We start from the raw sequence: 18,580 nt of genomic DNA, 5'->3' as shown, positions 1-18,580 counted from the left end.
AACCTTTCCTCTCTGGGTAGCCAGAGTTGTCTGTGACGGCCAGTCTCTCTCTGTCTTGAGCGCTCTCGCTCTTTCTTTCTCTCCCTCATAAATTATATTTTTCTGCTCCCCCAAACTCTTTTCCCACCGCCACATTCTACCATTTGGCTGCAGCCCCCCAACAACAGCCCCCTCCCTTCACCCCTGGTGGAGTGGATGACAGCTGCTGATTGATGTTGAGGCTGCGAGGGGTGGGGGATTGATGCTGATTGGACAATCCGTGCTCTATTTCCCAACCTTCCCCAGTAGCAGGAGAACGTCAGCCGCGTGCCGGGCACCTCGTCACAACTAGTGGCATATTTTTCTACCGCTAATGCCATGTAACATAGAGGGATGGATGGAGAGAGAGCGGCGGAAGGAGATAGTGAGATGGTTCAAGAGCTAGAGATGGGAAGAGAGAGAGGGGTAGAGATAGGGAGATGGGCTGGAATTCACTTGAGTGGGATAGGAGAGAAGAACAGGGAAGGATAAAACGAGAGGGATAAAGAGAGTAAGGAGACAGAAACATTCCACACATCCTCCCTACGTGTTAATTTATCTGTTGTCTAGCAAAGCTAGTGAAAGTGAAAACAATTCCTGCCTTACATTTGAAATATAGCCTAATCATAATAATATTCTAAGCAAAGGCACAGTCCTATTGTAGGTCATCAGGACCATTTTCTTATGTTAGTCCCTTTCTAATGCTTTCTACACAGGGCTTAGTTCACTGTGCACTGCACTGACGTGTGTCTTTCAGCTCCTGTATGTCATATGCTAGTGTAATGACTCCATGCTCTGACTGGGAACATGTATAATTGGTGTGGTGCTGTTGGTAGCAGGTCTTCCCTGGGGAGAGAGGTTATGTCTCCTGTGTTGACGCTACTGTAAACAGGACAGCGATACTAACAGGTAGGCTACTCCTCATGTCAACACAAAGTCAAAGTCAGACAATGTAACACTGCCAGGCTGTATGATGTGCTAATACACTGTGCTGTAAAGTATGTGTCTAAGGTAAGTCATTCATTAATCACTCAGTTACTCAGTTCCTAAACATGACATACAGTAGGCCACAATTATACAAGGACATTCTATTCAATTATTACAGTATTCTATTCAATTCTAGCAACAATATTCATGTATATCATCAAGCTCTAACTCTGTACACACACACACTGTCGTTTATATCCTGATAAATATTTAATCTTTCGGGTTTTCTTGCACACAGGAAGTGCAACATGTAAACCTTATCTCTGGTTGTCCTTAGCAACAGGTCTGAAACTGAATGTTGCACAGAAGCTGTAGCAGTCTAGTTCTACTGAATGTGTCTGTTATCTGTTCTGGTGCATGTGTTTTGCCTGGGCATATTTCCCTCTCACACCTCAGGGGTCAGTCATAATTACACTCAGTAGTTACTTTAGTACCAACAGTTAAAGGGATTATTTACCACCAAAACTAAATTGTGTGAATTTGAATTTGGCCTGTTACTGTAAGAGGTGAGGCTGAAAACAGTAATGAGAGATCATTTTTCTCGATCCTACTTTCTCTCACTGTATTTAGGAACAGAAGACCAGTACTATAGTTATTCCCGATTAGTACAGTTCCCAAAGTCTTTCGTTGCTGAAACAGTTATGATTACTTGTGTTCTATTTTTTCCATTCATACAAGAAACTGGAGCTTCTCACGACTAGACAAAGAGTCCTACCATTGATGCTGAGTGGTTTTGGAAGTTCATCAGCCTGAGTTAGGCCCAGTTCATTGTTCTTGTAGAATAGAGAAGAGGGACACATATTGTAATGAGGCCAAGCCTGTCTTCACTGAGCCTTTTGTCTGCCTGCTGCCTGCCTGCCTGCATTGAGAATCCATTATGTCATGTATCTCACATGTCCAGAGCTGCTGAGAGCACAACTGACAATAGGGTTTGCATTTGAAAGAAACCTTGAATTCCTATTTTGAACAGTGTTTCATGGTTTTAAGATGACGGTGATGACTGAGCATTTTGAGCCTTTCAAAAAAAAGAGTCCTACTATTTCAGACTGGGAGGAGTTTAATTGAAAAACATTGGCTTGGAAAATAACTTGCAACTCTCTCAAACCCAACAAGCCTCAATCCAAGTTGGTGGAGCTGCTTTAGAATTATTCAATGATACAGTACTTGTTACAGAAGTACTGAGCTACTCTATCAGCACACCTGCATCAAATGCCCCCAGTGTGGGAAATACTACCAGAGAGAGAACAGCTCATCCACTCCCTCCACAGCAGAAACATTCATTAGATTACCACAGACTCATAGATCATCAAGGGACACACTTTGTATGGCAACGACGATGACTCAAACTCCCAGCAAACTTTATTTTCTTCAACTCAGGTCACTGTGACACACACAGAGCGGCAGAAGGACAGTATAATCCCAATACATTTGCCAATTAGGTGATTCATCAAAGGGTATTGTATGGCTCTTTGATAGGGAGATGGCCTTAGTATGAAACCGCTGCTGCTGTAGTTCATTGTCTCTGTCATTTAAAATGGAAAAGAGAAAAGACACTAAATCTTAAGTCTCTGTGCCACGATGAACTGTAGTTATTTTGAGATGTTTAGAGACAGGTTGTTTCCTGAGTGATCAAATGCTTCGAGTTCAAATATAGTGCTTGAATGTTTGTGTCAGAGAAACAGCTTTGGTTCTGGACGGCAACTTTGAGCACTTACCAAGCTGTGTGTGCGTGCATGCCTCCACGGCAATGTGTGCGCGTGTGTCCTGACTTTCCTACTCACAGATGGGTACGACTTCAGTCAGCCATCTGCCAGGTGTGTGACGGCTCCTGTCATCTCTGTCTCTGTAAAGAGAGGACCTCAATGACCCCTCTCTCTATTGTCTTCTCTCACTCCCTCCCACTGTAGTGATACTGAGGCTCTGTCTGTGTGTGTGTGTGTGTCTCTGTCTGTCTGTCTGTCTGTCTGTCTGTCTGTCTGAAGACAGACAGACAGACAGACAGACAGACAGACAGACAGACAGACAGACAGACAGACAGACAGACAATCAGTGTAGATGAAGGGGAGGTAACTGGTTAAAGAAGGATTTTTAATCCTTGAGACAATTGAGACATGGATTGTGTATATGCTCCATTCAGAGGGTTAAAACGAAAGACAACATATTTAAGTTTCTTTGAACGAGGTAGTGTTACTATTTTATTATTCTCGATGGTGCAGCTGTAGAACTTTTTGAGCATCCGAGGGCACATGCCAAATCTTTTCAGCTTCCGGAGGGGGAAGAGGCGCTGCTGTGCCCTCTTCACAACTATACGGGTGTGTGTGTGGACCATGTTAAGTCCTTAGTGATGTGGACGCCAAGGAACTTGAAGCTCATTTTGACATTAGCCAACCTTTTAACTGAAAACGTGGCCAGATGGTTGATATTGAGAAGAGTGCTAACTTTAAAGGTGCAGGCCATAAGGAGAAAATGAATTGACCAGATGTAGTAGAAAGTAATCTCCCCTGAATAGCACACACATTTGTTTTTTTTCAGACCATTATGTGTAACAACATAGTCCACATTTTTTCATGGTGATATAGGTAGGCCTTTATACTACAGATGAACTTTGGAGACAAATATGGGCCTATTCGTGGTTCAGTTAGACCATGAAGACAAATCTTTTAAAATTAAACTATCACAGAGGGTTTTTTGAGCCATGCCGTATGATCACAATGCCAGAAGGGAAATAAAATACCCAGACGATAGTGTCAGTTCCTCTGTGTTGATAAAGATGACCCGTCTTTTACCTCCTGTGTGCGTTTAAAGCCTGTGATATGCCACCACTACTAGATAGGGATGTGTGTGAGACTTTCTTAATTTCCTGTTTCCTCGCATCATGTCCACGTTCACCTGCTTTGTTCACTGCAGTCTCAAAGCAAGCGGTGACCAAAATCGCACCCTGTCAGATTCAGCCAGACACGGTCGTGGACGTTCTGCCACCCTCCTCGTGTACTCCCGCAAAACTAGAATAGTCCCAGTAAGCAAAATTATGTTAAAAATATTTATAAAATACATATTTTCCAGGCGGTGAAATTTGTGTATTTTATTTTCTGAATGAAAGGTGAAAATACATATTTCCCTCATGTTTAAAATATGTCTTTATCCGGACATTGAAAATACGTATTTTCTTGACTTTGAAATCAGGTTTCTTTTCGGTTAAGAATTAAAGTTGAAAATACGTAATTTATAGTTTCAGATTTGGTCCAACAGCACCAAGATGTGCTGGGAATGGACAAAATGTTTTACGCCCCTGCCTTTGACAAAGTGGGCACTGCTTATCTCAGGGCGGCATCAGCGCTCACCTATAAAGCCCACATGACTGCCACTGGTTGAGATACATTTTTTTGTTTTTTAGGGAAGAATTATGTGTTGTTGGAGGTGCGTCTTGGTCAACTAAGCTCGGAAAATGCCGCCTTTGCCAATCTGCCGCCATAAGCGGCCGCCTAATCCTGCCTAATGGGTGAGCTGGCCTGCATTCAGCTCCCACACTTCCTGTTTGTGGGGACCTGTTCTTCTGAGTGGTTCTCTCTCAGTCCTATGATTAATGGACCTAGCTGTGTTTGAATACTTACTATATATTACTTGCTCCTTCCTCGTTCTCAATCTTGGTTTCCGCCCACAGTGAGGCAATAACGTTTGTGTTTGTTAATTGAGCCGTATGTTTTGGCAAATGTAATTGCCATTGAGTTAACCACCAACAAAACTGCTCCCTCGTTTTAGGTCAAGCTGTTTGGTAGTAATGCTGATTAATGACCTTGGTTTCCTCTTTCCACAGGTACGACACGCCCACCTCGAGACGGTGAGGTCCCTGGGGTTGATTACAATTTTATGTCCATAGAGGACTTCCTAAATCTTGAGCAGTGTGGAACACTACTGGAAATAGGAACGTATGAAGGTGAGGATGGTGATGTTGGTTATGTTGGTGGTGGTGGTGATGATGGTAGACTGTAGGAGTGGAGAATAGGATCTTTCACCAGTTCACCAGATTCTCCTCACCTAGATTAGTAATGTGCACCGCAGTGATAAGTCTTCTGTCCTGACAGAAACTACAATCCACCTGTGTGTTGTGTGTGTGTGTGGGTTGTGTGTGTGTAACAGCGTTAATCTGCTTGGTGCCTGTACCACTGTGTGTTTGACACCTTTCTCTCTGCCCCGCAGACAATGTCAAATGCCTGTCCACAAGAGCCTATTGCCTTCCAAATACAAATATATACAAAGCAGACCTACGTACAGTGTGTCAGTGACATGACATGCAGTGGCATTGAGATAAGAGTTGCATTCTCATATCCAAAATTGTCACTTTCCCAGAGAATTGTGGATAGACTTTTTAAAGATACTTTCAGGATATACAGCTTCAGTTGTAGATAATGACATACAATTTGTGTTTTGTTATGAACATGTGTTGCTATCTCTTGGATTGCATTGTGGGAAATAAATCTTAGTAACAGATCTGGCACTGACCAATGTAAGCCAGTCATTTGAATGTATACTTAAACGAGGTAAAGATTCTCTTCCCTTCTGAGCCGGTCCATTGTATTATCTGTGTATGCTCCCTGCTCCCAGACAATACAGCTCTCCCCTCTCAGTCTATAACACCATTGGCTAGCGGGAAAAGCCTGCTTTTCCAGCAGCTGCTTATTCCCACCATTTCAGGATGCATTGTGCTCTGGCATTGTCTTTTTTTCCCCTGCGTAAGATTTAGAGATTTTATAGATCTCCTTCCTGCTATCTCTGTCCTCTGTCTCTCTTTCCCTTCCTTTTTTCTCTCTGGATCTTTTTCTTGCCCCCCTCTTTATATATGTTCCTCTCCCTCCCCTCCCTCTCTCTTCCTCCCTCCCTCTCTCTCAGGCATGCTAATGTCCCTCTTGTTGCCTAGGTAACTATTATGGGACCCCCAAGCCGCCGAGGCAGCCCGTGGTTGGGACAGTGATTTTCAGTGATGCTGTGCTCCTCAACGACCCCCCAGGCTCCCAGCAGTCAACTCCCAAGCACACCAAGTCCTACAATGACATGCAAAATGCCCGAGTAGTGCCTGCTGACTACGAGGATGACGACCAGGCCACGGAAATGAACAACAGTTTTACAGGTGAGTCATTGTACATTGCAGTCAGACAGTTAGATACAGACGAACACTACCAAACCAGGCTGGTGTTCACTGTGGTGTGTGTGTGTTCGTGCATGTGTGTTTGTATGTGTGCTAGTATGTCTACACGTGTGAAAGAGCATGTGAGGGAGTGTGCCTGTGTTTGTGCTTTCTTCTGCTCTGTATTGCTGGGTGTCTGGAGGTTGCATCATGTCTTTGTGATGCTGATTTCTCTTTGTGTGAGTCTTAACACTGCCATCTGCCTGCAAGGAGGGGAGAAACACAGTACAAGCAGAATTCATAGGGCCTCAATCTCCTCTGTCACTCTTTCTCTCTCCCTCACATCTTTTTCTCTCTCTGTTCTACTCCTTCTCTCTTCCACTCATTTTTCTCTCTCCCTCTTCTTTTTCTCTCTATTCTACTCATTCTTCTCTCTTCCTCTCATTTGTGTCTTCGTCTAATGCACTAATCTATCTGTTAATAGAGTGTTAATATTTCCCACCTATTTAAGGTGATGAGTATATCACTTTGTGTTCTTTTTTAGGCCTAATTTCTGATGTCTAACTAAGTTTGAAATATTGCCTATCAGAACCTGTGTTAATGTGTTTGCCCAGAAATAAAGCTAGCTGATGGGCACGGATGAGTTTTTTCTCTCTGTCCGTCTCCCTCTCTTTGAAGTCTGTTCCATCCTGGAGAGTGTGTGAGACATTCAGTCAGTTCCTAGATGGAGGGGCTTTTTCCTAGTCGGGTGGGCGGACGGTATGAATCTATGGCCCTCTCTGTGTGTCCTGCCATCCTGGCAGAGTGGTGAATTAGCGTTTGATCACCCCAGAACGGCTCACGAATGTGAGGGAGGAACGAGGGAGGCCTGGAGGGAAGGGAGGAACTAGGAGTTGGGGTTTAGAGAAATGGAAGCTGACCGCTTATGCATTATAGTCATTGGGCCCCATTCCTTTTGGACCAACAGCCAGGGGGTTACCAGAAGGAGGGCGATAGGGAGGGAGAGAAAGAAGATAAAGCGGGAAGGATGTTTTGTGGTCATGATCAGGTCATGCATTGATATAATGCATACAGTCGTCTTAGCATAAAGTGTCTTATCATTCCACCCGTAGATTCACACATTCCGATTGCTGCATGAAACCTAAACCTTCCCTCTCTGTTTTTTTCGTGTTGTGCTCCTTATATACCCAGGATCCTTAGTGCGTAGTCTCTTCCCCTCTCCCTTGTTGTGCACAGGTAACTCTAGCGACCAGGACGAGAGCCGCGGCGGTGTTCTTCGGCCATATCCCGCGCGCGAGAATGCTCCGTCCTATGGTCTGAACAACGTGGCCGCCTCCACCTCGGACAACGGGCAGCAGACGCATGCCCAACCCCAGGCCTCTCCTGAAGACCCCCTGGGACCCCTGCCAGAAAACTGGGAGATGGCCTACACAGAGAATGGAGAAGTCTACTTTATAGAGTATTTATAATTTATCTTATACCATATACCCTACCCACCTATACAGAACGTGTACTTTACAAAGTATATATGATATACCCTATACACGTCATCCTACAACCCACAATAGCTTGCATCATAGTGTACATATTCACCCAATACCCTATGTACAGTAACTACCCTTATCTTGTACCAAGAACAGAGAGGTCTACTTCATAGACTAAATACCCAAACAGAACTCTATACTGTATACTCCCTATACTATGTATACTACTATACTATACAAGCCTCTCGTTCCTGTTTCCCAGTACTCTCGCTCCTCCTCTCCCCCAGACAGGCCTGTCATTGCTCAGTTCTCTCTAGGCCGTTAATCCTCCATAGACTGATCTCCTTAGAGATCACAGGCAGGTCAGATCACCTGACCACTTCCATGCAGCCCAGCCCTCTGTCCTCAGACCAACACACATAGCTGGGGCTGCCTGCCTGACTAGCTGGGAGAGGATGAGGAAATGGCTGGGTGCATTCATCACCTGCATGTTGGTCTGCTTTTATTATTGGACTGGCAAACTCAAGAGAATTGAAAGGAGAGCTTGTGTGGTGATGTTGAGGCACCAGCCACCAATTCTATACAACACGTCAGCACTGACAGGTCTCCTTCCAACCCTCTTCTTTGTGTTTCTCAATGGGGGAGAAGTCTGTTTTATTGTAGAATTAATCTCTCTTTGATTTCACTTGCTTGTTTTAGCGACAAGCCTATAGACATTAACCCCTCACATCCATGTGCTGATGAGATCATTGGGCTTTTGTTGCTTTTTGTGCTTATCACCTTGACTTCAGAGCCAGTCTTTAACAGCTCTGTGTATGTGTTGTTTCCTCAGCCACAACACAAAGACCACATCGTGGATCGACCCCCGGTGTCTTGAGAAACCTCTGAAACCTCTGGAAGAGTGTGAGGATGATGGTAAGCCAGGCCCTGTGTGTGTGTGTGTGTGTGTGTGTGTGTGTGTGTGTGTGTGAGCTGTGTTACACTCATTTCTGTGCTGCATTGTTTACCACCTTGCACCTTGTTGATGCAATCATTAGATGGTGCTACTGAACTCTTAGTCACAGATATAAATATGATTAAGTGTTTTTCAATAGATAGAAATAGTAATGGTGTCTTTTTGTAGGCACTACAACTCCGTCGTGGCTCTTTGGACAAAGCTTATGGGTCCATAATATTTAACCGTGGACGTATGGAGAAAATGCCCTCTTTTTTCCTTTTTGTTGGCACTACTGTTGACTCCCCCAAATGGGGATTTGTGCTCTGTGATTGGCTCAAAGTCAAGTTGTTGGCCACTGACAAGTATTACGATTCTATAAGTAGAAAGAGCAGGTTCGTTTCTGCCGGGTCGGCACGCAGCAGGTACCACTTTTGTTCTAGCAAGTATTGACATAATTAAATCACAATGGATTTGTTTCCATAATCAGCTGCAAAATTAGTGCACTGTCCTTAGCTAGCTAGCTATGTTGCGCTGGCTAGTGAATATGCTAACGTAATCTAGCTAGCTAAACATATGGCTATGGGCTGGAACTGGCATTATGGGATTAAGGAGAGTGAATTAAATTGTTTCTACGTCATCTTGCTAGTTAGTTATCTAGCTGTGGCCATCTGGCTAGTGTCAACAAGGGCTTTCTACAAAAAAATGTACATTAGCACAGCTAGCTAGCTAGCTAACATTGGAATCTAGACCATAAACTAAGCAACACACACAGACAAACAACGCTATTGCCACCTCCTGGTTTGGAGTATTTTAACAAGGCTGAGTGGTTGACAACTTAAAGGAATTTGCTGTGTGAACACAAAATAGACTGACTGCCGACACTCTGTTCAGAGATGCTAAGTACTGTTGGCAAGCAAAAGTTTGACAATCCTACCGGTGTGTCTGGCTGAACAAACCAGAGGTAACTCATTTGTGTTTTTTAGGTCCCAACCCCTTTCCGAGGGGTAGTGAGATTTGGGTTGGACCTGTACAATTGGCCAATAAAGTGATTTGAATCTCTAAAGTGGCGGGCAGTTTTCACTGGTCCTGTCATTACTTTGAGATTGGCTTTCCATCTAAGGAATTGTCTAATAGCTTGTTTAAAGATTTGTTTGTTACTCCACTGTTAAATTGTAGTTAAACAAATATCTATGTAAGAATGTGACATACATTTTGTTTAAGAACAAACAAGTAATGATAAGATGTCGGTGTGTGAATCTTGAGAACACAGGAACTGGTACTCAAATTCAGAAAAACCAATATCAGAAATTGCACCACCATGTGGCTATTTTGCTGTCATCTATCATATCTTAGTTTCAATATGTCACTGATTTGATGGATTATGGCACATCTATTTTTTTGTAAATACTCATTTGTGACTTAAAGATATCTATTTCTCTACCTACTTGTCTTTCTCTGTAATATTACTTTACTCCGTCTCTTTATTTCCCTTTCTTCCTCATTCCATCCCTTTCTTCCTCATTCCATCCCTTTCTTCCTCATTCCATCCCTTTCTTCCTCATTCCATCCCTTTCTTCCTCATTCCATTCCTTTCTTCCTCATTCCTCCCCTTTCGTTGTCATTCCCATCCCTTTCTTCCTCATTCCATTCCTTTCTTCCTCATTCCTCCCCTTTCTTTGTCATTCCATCCCTTCTTCCTCATTCCATCCCTTTCTTCCTCATTCCATCCCTTTTTGTCATTCCATCCCTTTCTTCCTCATTCCTCCCCTTTCTTTGTCATTCCATCCCTTTCTTTGTCATTCCATCCCTTTCTTCCTCATTCCATCCCTTTCTTCCTCATTCCATCCCTTTCTTTCTCATTCCATCCCTTTCTTTCTCATTCCATCCCTTTCTTCCTCATTCCATCCCTTTCTTTCTCATTCCATCCCTTTCTTCCTCATTCCATCCCTTTCTTCCTCATTCCATCCCTTTCTTCCTTATTCCATCCCTTTCTTTGTCATTCCATCCCTTTTTTGGTCATTCCATCCCTTTCTTCCTCATTCCATCCCTTTCTTTGTCATTCCATCCCTTTCTTCGTCATTCCATCTCATCACCTTGGAGAAGAAGGGGTACATACTGAGGAACCAGACAATGAACTAGGTTTGCACCTTTATTTGCTCTCTCTCTCTCTCTCTCTCTCTGTTTATGTCATTGCGTTTGCTATTGGCTGTCAAAATCTGTCCTTTTGTAAACTAGAATCATCTTAGATTTTAGCTCAAATGTGATGTACTGCTTGCTTTGAACTACTGAGGGAGTGGCAGGAGTGATTTCCGTTAACGCAGCAGAACACATTAGGAATGTGTTTGGTTGGACAACTCAGGTTCATCTATGTACTTTGAGCAGCTCCACAGACTGGAAAATAGCACTGCTGATTCACAGGCCAATTTGTAGACTATTTGGCAGAAACAGACATGCTCTTGAAAGGGAATGAAATCTCTGACTCTTTCAGGGCTCTGAGTCGGGCCTATGGGCTCCTATTAGTTCTGGTACATCAGAAGCAGGCAGTCTGATTATCGATTGTGAAATCCAGCCCGCTCCAAAAGTGTTTATGGGAGTTGGCAGCAGCCCACGCTAACACACGGCGCTAATGTCTTTGTACGAAATCAAATAGTGTTGAGGAAAATGAGATGCTATCGCTTTAATAGGAGTGTGTTAGTTTAAAGAGACTTACAACAATTTGTTTTACTTTTACTGTTGAAAAGCGATATCCCAAGTATCAATACATTAAAGTACACACACTAAAAGGTAAAACAATATGTTTTTTAGACTGTAAACTTCAAGGAGTAGGGCATTCAAGGAGTTGGTCTGATGGGGATTTGTGATGTTATTGGCCTCACTATTGCTCTAGGAACAATAGAGGATCAATAGGGAACAAAAGAGGAACGCCCCCTTCTTGTGCCGTGTCATGAGGATACCTGGGCTGGCTGGACAACCTATTGAGATGTACCTTTTGTGAAGTAAATCAGATGATAACTGAGCTAAAAAGTAGACTGGAGTAGGCCCTCTCTGTCAAACCTGCGTGAGGCATGCAGTTGTGTACATCTATCAACTGTTTGTAGCAGTTGACTCCATGTATAGAAAACAACCTGGTTCTGTCCTAAAGACAGACATAAAAACGACCCATCTGGAGCCATTGTGAGTGGGCTAGACCTGAACGTATGAATAGTCCATCGAGGAGGAGGCAGCAGTCAATCTCTGCAGTCTGTAATTTAGTTCAGAGACTCCCCTGACAGCTGGCTGTGTATATAGCCTGTGTGTGCCTTGCTCAACGAGGTAGAGCAAGTCGTTTGACTCCATTATTACATGCCTGCACCGTGGCCCACTGATGATGCAGAGAAAAATGAAAAAGTATGAATAATAAAGCAAAAGTCAGGTCAGGTAAACATACAGTATATTCACCTGAGAGACCTTGAATAAGAAAAACAGGACAGCGTCACCCTCGGAAAAACTTCCTGAACGAGAACACTACCCCTTATAAATACTCATCTGACCACTGAGCTCATTTGAGAATCATCACACCACACTGCTCTATTCTGACCACTCTTACAACACCAGCATCTGTAGTGAATGTATCATTACAGTGATGTAACATGGCTGCTCCTACTCTGTTTCAGAGCTGCCTGCAGGATGGGAGAAGATAGATGACCCAGTGTATGGGGTGTACTACGTAGAGTAAGTTGAACACCTCACTGACACCTAACGGTTCATAGCTAGCTCTTTTCACATCCCTCTCATTTATCCCACAATAATGAATAAGACTGAATCAATTGGATTGATTGTTATGCGCCAGCATATTCATATAGTTTACTGTAAACTGCGTCATTTCAGCTGGACTAGCGTTTTCCTCTCTCCGATTTGACCGCACATTCTGACTTTCAATGGCTAGCTGTCAGACCTGTTATAAATTCAATGTTTTATAACGGGTTTGAATCTATGTGGATTTAACTGAACCTGGACTCCATTTTGTGTGGCCAGTGTGTTTTATGCGGTTATCACTGAGGTGGAGGGATTTAAGAGGCTGTGAGCCAGAGGATGTCAAACACTGTGTACGGCCATTTATCATGGTGACAATGAATCTCTTTTTCTCTCTCTGTCTCGCTCTCTCTCTTCTCCCCCTCTCTCCAGTCACATCAACAGGAAGACCCAGTATGAGAACCCCATAGTGGAGGCTAGGCGCAGGATGCAGCTGGAGCAGCAGCAGCCGCAGCCTCCTGAAGGTGAGCGGTACATTCGAGGTTCGTTTCCTGCCCTGGCAAGGCACCATTTCTTTCTTTCTTCATGTCTCTCTGTCTCGTCTTGTCTGTGTCTTGTCACGTCTTGTCTCATGTCTTGTCCTGCAGGGTTGGGGTCTATTCCATTTGAATTCAATCATTCCAGGAAGTGAATTGAAATCCCAGTTCATATTGAAAAGTTGCCATTAAAAATGGGTGTCACATTTCAGTTCCTCAGAATTGGAATTTCAATGAATTATCCTGGATTTGACGTGGAACTGACCCCATCCCCGTTGTCCTGTCCAGTCTGTGTTTGGGTACTTATTAGTTTGCTTAAAGATCATTAAAGCATCATTATCATCCTTTCAAGGCATGTACTGTAGCATTTGCTTATTTGTCATCAGAGGCTTGGAGCTGTCGATGCTGCCATCTACTGTATGTGCAAACTGCTGCTGATATCATGCTTATCTCTAACCCTAACTGCTGCTGATATCATGCTTAACCCTAACTCTAACTGCTGCTGATATTGTCACGAACTGGCTCAAAGCCCGTAACAAAAGGAGACAACGTGGAGATAAGGAGTAACAAAATATATATTTATTAACTAAAGCAACTAAGGAAAATATACAATGGTGTGTGTAATCAGTAATCAGTAGTGTAAGTGAGTGTTTTGCATGCATGAATGTGATAATGCAGGGTGTTGAAAGGTGCCAAAGCAAACAAACAAAAGGCCACCAAGAACCACAACACAATCTACAAAGGTGTCTGCATGGAGAGAGTCTCCTCCATGAATGTGGAAGAGGTCTATTTATCCTGGGAGACACCTGGCCCAGGTGTTTCCCATGAAGCTGACGACCCTCTCAACTCCGCCCACCGGCATCCTAATAAGGAAACAAGAACAAAGACAGAATACGGCAGACAGAGTGGGAGGGTCGTCACAATATCATGCTTATCTCTAACCCTAACTGCTGCTGATATCATGCTTATCTCTAACCCTAACTGCTGCTGATATCATGCTTATCCCTAAACTAACTGCTGCTGATATCATACTTATCTCTAACCCTAACTGCTGCTGATATCATGCTTATCCCTAACCTAACTGCTGCTGATATCATGCTTATCCCTAATCTAACTGCTGCTGATATCATGCTTATCCCTAACCTAACTGCTGCTGATATCATGCTTATCCCTAACCTAACTGCTGCTGATATCATGCTTATCTCTAACCTAACTGCTGCTGATATCATGCTTATCTCTAACCTAACTGCTGCTGATATCATGCTTATCCCTAACCTAACTGCTGCTGATATCATGCTTAACCCTAACTGCTTCTGATATCATGCTTAAGCCTAACTGCTGCTGATATCATGCTTATCCCTAACTGCTGCTGATATCATGCTTATCTCTAACCTAACTGCTGCTGATGTCATGCTTATCCCTAACCTAACTGCTGCTGATATCATGCTTAACCCTAACTCAAACTTCTACTGATATCATGCTTATCCCTAACTGCTGCTGATATCATGCTTATCTCTAACCTAACTGCTGCTGATATCATGCTTATCTCTAACCCTAACTGCTGCTGATATCATGCTTATCCCTAATCTAACTGCTGCTGATATCATGCTTATCCCTAACTGCTGCTGATATCATGCTTATCTCTAACCTAACTGCTGCTGATATCATGCTTATCCCTAACCTAACTGCTGCTGATATCATGCTTATCCCTAACCTAACTGCTGCTGATATCATGCTTATCTCTAACCCTAACTGCTGCTGATATCATGCTTATCTCTAACCTAACTGCTGCTGATATCATGCTTATCCCTAACCTAACTGCTGCTGATATCATGCTTAACCCTAACTGCTTCTGATATCATGCTTAAGCCTAACTGCTGCTGATATCATGCTTAACCCTAACTGCTTCTGATATCATGCTTAAGCCTAACTGCTGCTGATATCATGCTTATCCCTAACTGCTGCTGATATCATGCTTATCTCTAACCTAACTGCTGCTGATATCATGCTTATCTCTAACCTAACTGCTGCTGATATCATGCTTATCCCTAACCTAACTGCTGCTGATATCATGCTTAACCCTAACTGCTTCTGATATCATGCTTAAGCCTAACTGCTGCTGATATCATGCTTATCCCTAACTGCTGCTGATATCATGCTTATCTCTAACCTAACTGCTGCTGATGTCATGCTTATCTCTAACCTAACTGCTGCTGATGTCATGCTTATCCCTAACCTAACTGCTGCTGATATCATGCTTAACCCTAACTCAAACTTCTACTGATATCATGCTTATCCCTAACTGCTGCTGATATCATGCTTATCTCTAACCTAACTGCTGCTGATATCATGCTTATCTCTAACCCTAACTGCTGCTGATATCATGCTTATCCCTAACCTAACTGCTGCTGATATCATGCTTATCTCTAACCCTAACTGCTGCTGATATCATGCTTATCTCTAACCTAACTGCTGCTGATATCATGCTTATCCCTAACCTAACTGCTGCTGATATCATGCTTAACCCTAACTGCTTCTGATATCATGCTTAAGCCTAACTGCTGCTGATATCATGCTTATCCCTAACCTAACTGCTGCTGATATCATGCTTAACCCTAACTGCTGCTGATATCATGCTTAACCCTAACTGCTGCTGATATCACGTTTAATCCTAACAAATGCTGATATTATGCTTAACCCTAACAAATGCTGATATCATGCTTAACCCTAACTGCTGCTGATATCATGCTTAACCCTAACAAATGCTGATATCCTGCTCAACCCTAACCCTAACTTCTGATGATATCATGCTTAACGCTAGCCCTAACTGTTGCTGATATCATGCTTATTCCTAACCCAAAAAGCTAGTTGTATCATGCTTAACCCTAACTGCTGCTTATATCATGCTTATTCCTAACCCTAAATGCTACTGATATCATGCTTAACCCTAACAAATGCTGATATCATGCGTAACCCTAACAAATGCGGATATCCTGCTCAGCCCTAACCCTAACTGCTGCTGATATCATGCTTAACCCTAACTGCTACTGATATCATGCTTAACCCTAACTGCTGCTGATATCATGCTTATCCCTAACCTAACTGCTGCTGATATCATGCTTAACCCTAACTGCTGCTGATATCATGCTTAACCCTAACTGCTGCTGATATCACGCTTAACCCTAACTGCTGCTGATATCACGCTTAACCCTAACAAACGCTGATATCATGCTTAACCCTAACAAATGCTGATATCATGCTTAACCCTAACTGCTGCTGATATCATGCTTAACCCTAACAAATACTGATATCCTGCTCAACCCTAACCCTAACTTCTGATGATATCATGCTTAATGCTAGCCCTAACTGTTGCTGATATTATGCTTATTCCTAACCCAAAAAGCTAGTTATATCATGCTTAACCCTAACTGCTGCTTATATCATGCTTATTCCTAACCCAAACAGCTAGTTATATCATGCTTAACCCTAACCCTAAATGCTGCTGATATCACGCTTGCTAAGTGTTGGGACCACTGAGACACAGTGTTATGATGAAACGTCATGTAATGTTAAAACATCTTACAAATACATGTCTCTCTCATTGTATAATTTACTAGGTTAGAATAAACGTCTACTTGCCAGTTATTGTGAATAATTTGTTAGTCTGTCAATGATTTTGGGTGTATATTGTATATGTACTAACTGTGTAGAGCAAGTTTGAGTGAGCAAATGCATGAATGTGATGCTTATGTGTGTGTGTGTACCTATGTTTGTATTTTCTGTATCGTGGGTGTGCGTCTGCGTGTGTGCGTGTGTGTCTGCGTGTGCATGTGCGTGTGTGTGTGTGTGTGTGTGTTTGTGTGTGTGATTTCACAGTCCCTCTGTGTCTCTCTCTCTGTACAGAGTGGATAGAGGAGCACTCTTCAGCTGGTGCTCCCCTGGCCAACTATGCCAATAACCACCTAGAGACGTACCGCGACCCGCAGGTCCCGCCCCCGCTGCCCCCTGCTCCGGGAGGGGCCAAACGTGAGTGGGGTTACACCTAAAGGGTTCTACCTGGAACCAAAAAGGGTTCTTCAAAGAGTTATCTTATGGGGACAGCCGAAGAGCCCTTTTAGGTTCTAGATATCACCTTTTTTTCTAAGAGTGTAGCAATGATTAAGTGGAGCAAACACGGTGCGCTCGCGCTGTAAGGGGACATGGGCTGCTCTGATAGACAGACTTGATCATCTCTCCATCAGTAGATGATGAGACACATTTGATAGAAGTACCGAAAGTAACAGTTCTAGTATCGAAAAAGTAACAAAGTTTCAGTATACCGTGTGTAGTGGAAATTTCCTGTATTTACCAAATCATGAGAGCAAACCACACACAAGTCAGAGTTATCATAAAGTCCATCTTTAATTATATGAGCTCCATCACAACCCTGTGACTCTCAGATCAATTCAGTGTCTATAAATGAATTCTCTGAGAGTCCTTACACATTGCAACTGATATCCTTTATAGCAAAGACACACATAGCCAGACAGCATTGGCTATCATTCAGCTTTGTCTCCTAAACTATGTTCTTATCTCGCTCTCAGGACCATAAAACAAAACCTCATCAACAGGCATATATCAAATACACCCCTCCTGGACAAGATCACAGAGACACAGTGATTGGCCAACAGACATTGTGGAGCCAAGAGATAATTGGTTCCCCCTCAATCATCCCTTAAAATTGTTTAAAATATATGTTTAAATATGAAAACAAGCTTGACCTCTCCCCTCTCTGCAGCCCAAGTAACTGAAACCTGGCAGAGAACAGATAACTGCAACCAGCCAACATTATTATCCAAAAATAGACATTATAATGACATATCTCACATAAGCATGCAATAAAATAAATAAAACATATTATTTATAAATGTTACCTAAATAATTCTGATCCTGCCACGACACGTGCAACACACATGCATGACCAGGTACAGACCAGGCGACCCTCATGATCAAGGGTTACCATATAATGTCATTAACCTGTCTACACGTTCTTTAACCATAATGAAAGCTCTATGTATTTCAACTAGCTATGACTCATTCGTTATTGATGGATCACTAGGAAATGTATATTAGTATTCTCTCCTGGCAACCATTTTACTGTTTTCACTGATTAATGAAATGGTGATCATTTTAATAAATACAGTATATGGATGCTAAGGTTGGTGGATAGACAGACAGACATACAGTGCCTTCAGAAAATGTTCAAACCCCTTGAGGCTGTAACACAACAAAATGTGGAATAAGTTCAAGGGGTATAAATATTTTCTGAAGGCATAGGTAGACAAATAATGTGAAGTAATACATGACTAACTGACCCATACAGGCAGACAGTCAGACAGAGATATGTAGATATGTTCCAGATAATGTTCCTTTCCCTGTGTTCTATAGGAGAGAAGCCATTCTTCACACGGAACCCAGCAGAGCTGAAGGGAACTTTCATCAACACCAAACTGAAGAAGAGCCGCCGCGGATTCGGCTTCACCGTAGTTGGGGGCGATGAGCCGGATGAGTTCCTGCAGATCAAGAGTTTAGTCCTGGATGGTCCTGCTGCTGTGGATGGGAAGATGGAGACAGGTGCAGTACACCGCTTCAGCCCACGGAGGGCACTGTTTTGCAACATTTATATAGGAAGCATTTGCCCCATTCCTATGGTGGTTGAAGTGATTGTGTAAGCTAAGAGTTAAACATATAGGGGCCGTACAGTATGTCACGTTACTTGCACCCT

General features: G+C 43.0%; 1 protein-coding gene across 1 annotated transcript in view; it reads left to right on the top strand.

Moving 5' to 3' along the window:
* LOC139416237 (membrane-associated guanylate kinase, WW and PDZ domain-containing protein 1-like) overlaps positions 1-18,580 on the top strand; it is a 215,691-nt gene that overhangs the window by 130,909 nt on the left and 66,202 nt on the right. Inside the window, exons 3-10 of the mRNA XM_071164668.1 lie at positions 4,820-4,939; positions 5,921-6,130; positions 7,319-7,586; positions 8,444-8,526; positions 12,202-12,259; positions 12,713-12,822; positions 16,720-16,842; positions 18,244-18,429. Of these exons, the coding sequence (XP_071020769.1) occupies positions 4,820-4,939; positions 5,921-6,130; positions 7,319-7,586; positions 8,444-8,526; positions 12,202-12,259; positions 12,713-12,822; positions 16,720-16,842; positions 18,244-18,429 (1,158 nt within the window). The remainder of the gene's footprint in view (positions 1-4,819; positions 4,940-5,920; positions 6,131-7,318; positions 7,587-8,443; positions 8,527-12,201; positions 12,260-12,712; positions 12,823-16,719; positions 16,843-18,243; positions 18,430-18,580) is intronic.

The sequence above is a fragment of the Oncorhynchus clarkii genome, chromosome 9, assembly GCF_045791955.1.
Source record: "Oncorhynchus clarkii lewisi isolate Uvic-CL-2024 chromosome 9, UVic_Ocla_1.0, whole genome shotgun sequence".
Classification (NCBI taxonomy): domain Eukaryota; kingdom Metazoa; phylum Chordata; class Actinopteri; order Salmoniformes; family Salmonidae; genus Oncorhynchus; species Oncorhynchus clarkii.
This window is presented reverse-complemented; position numbering and strand designations above follow the sequence as displayed.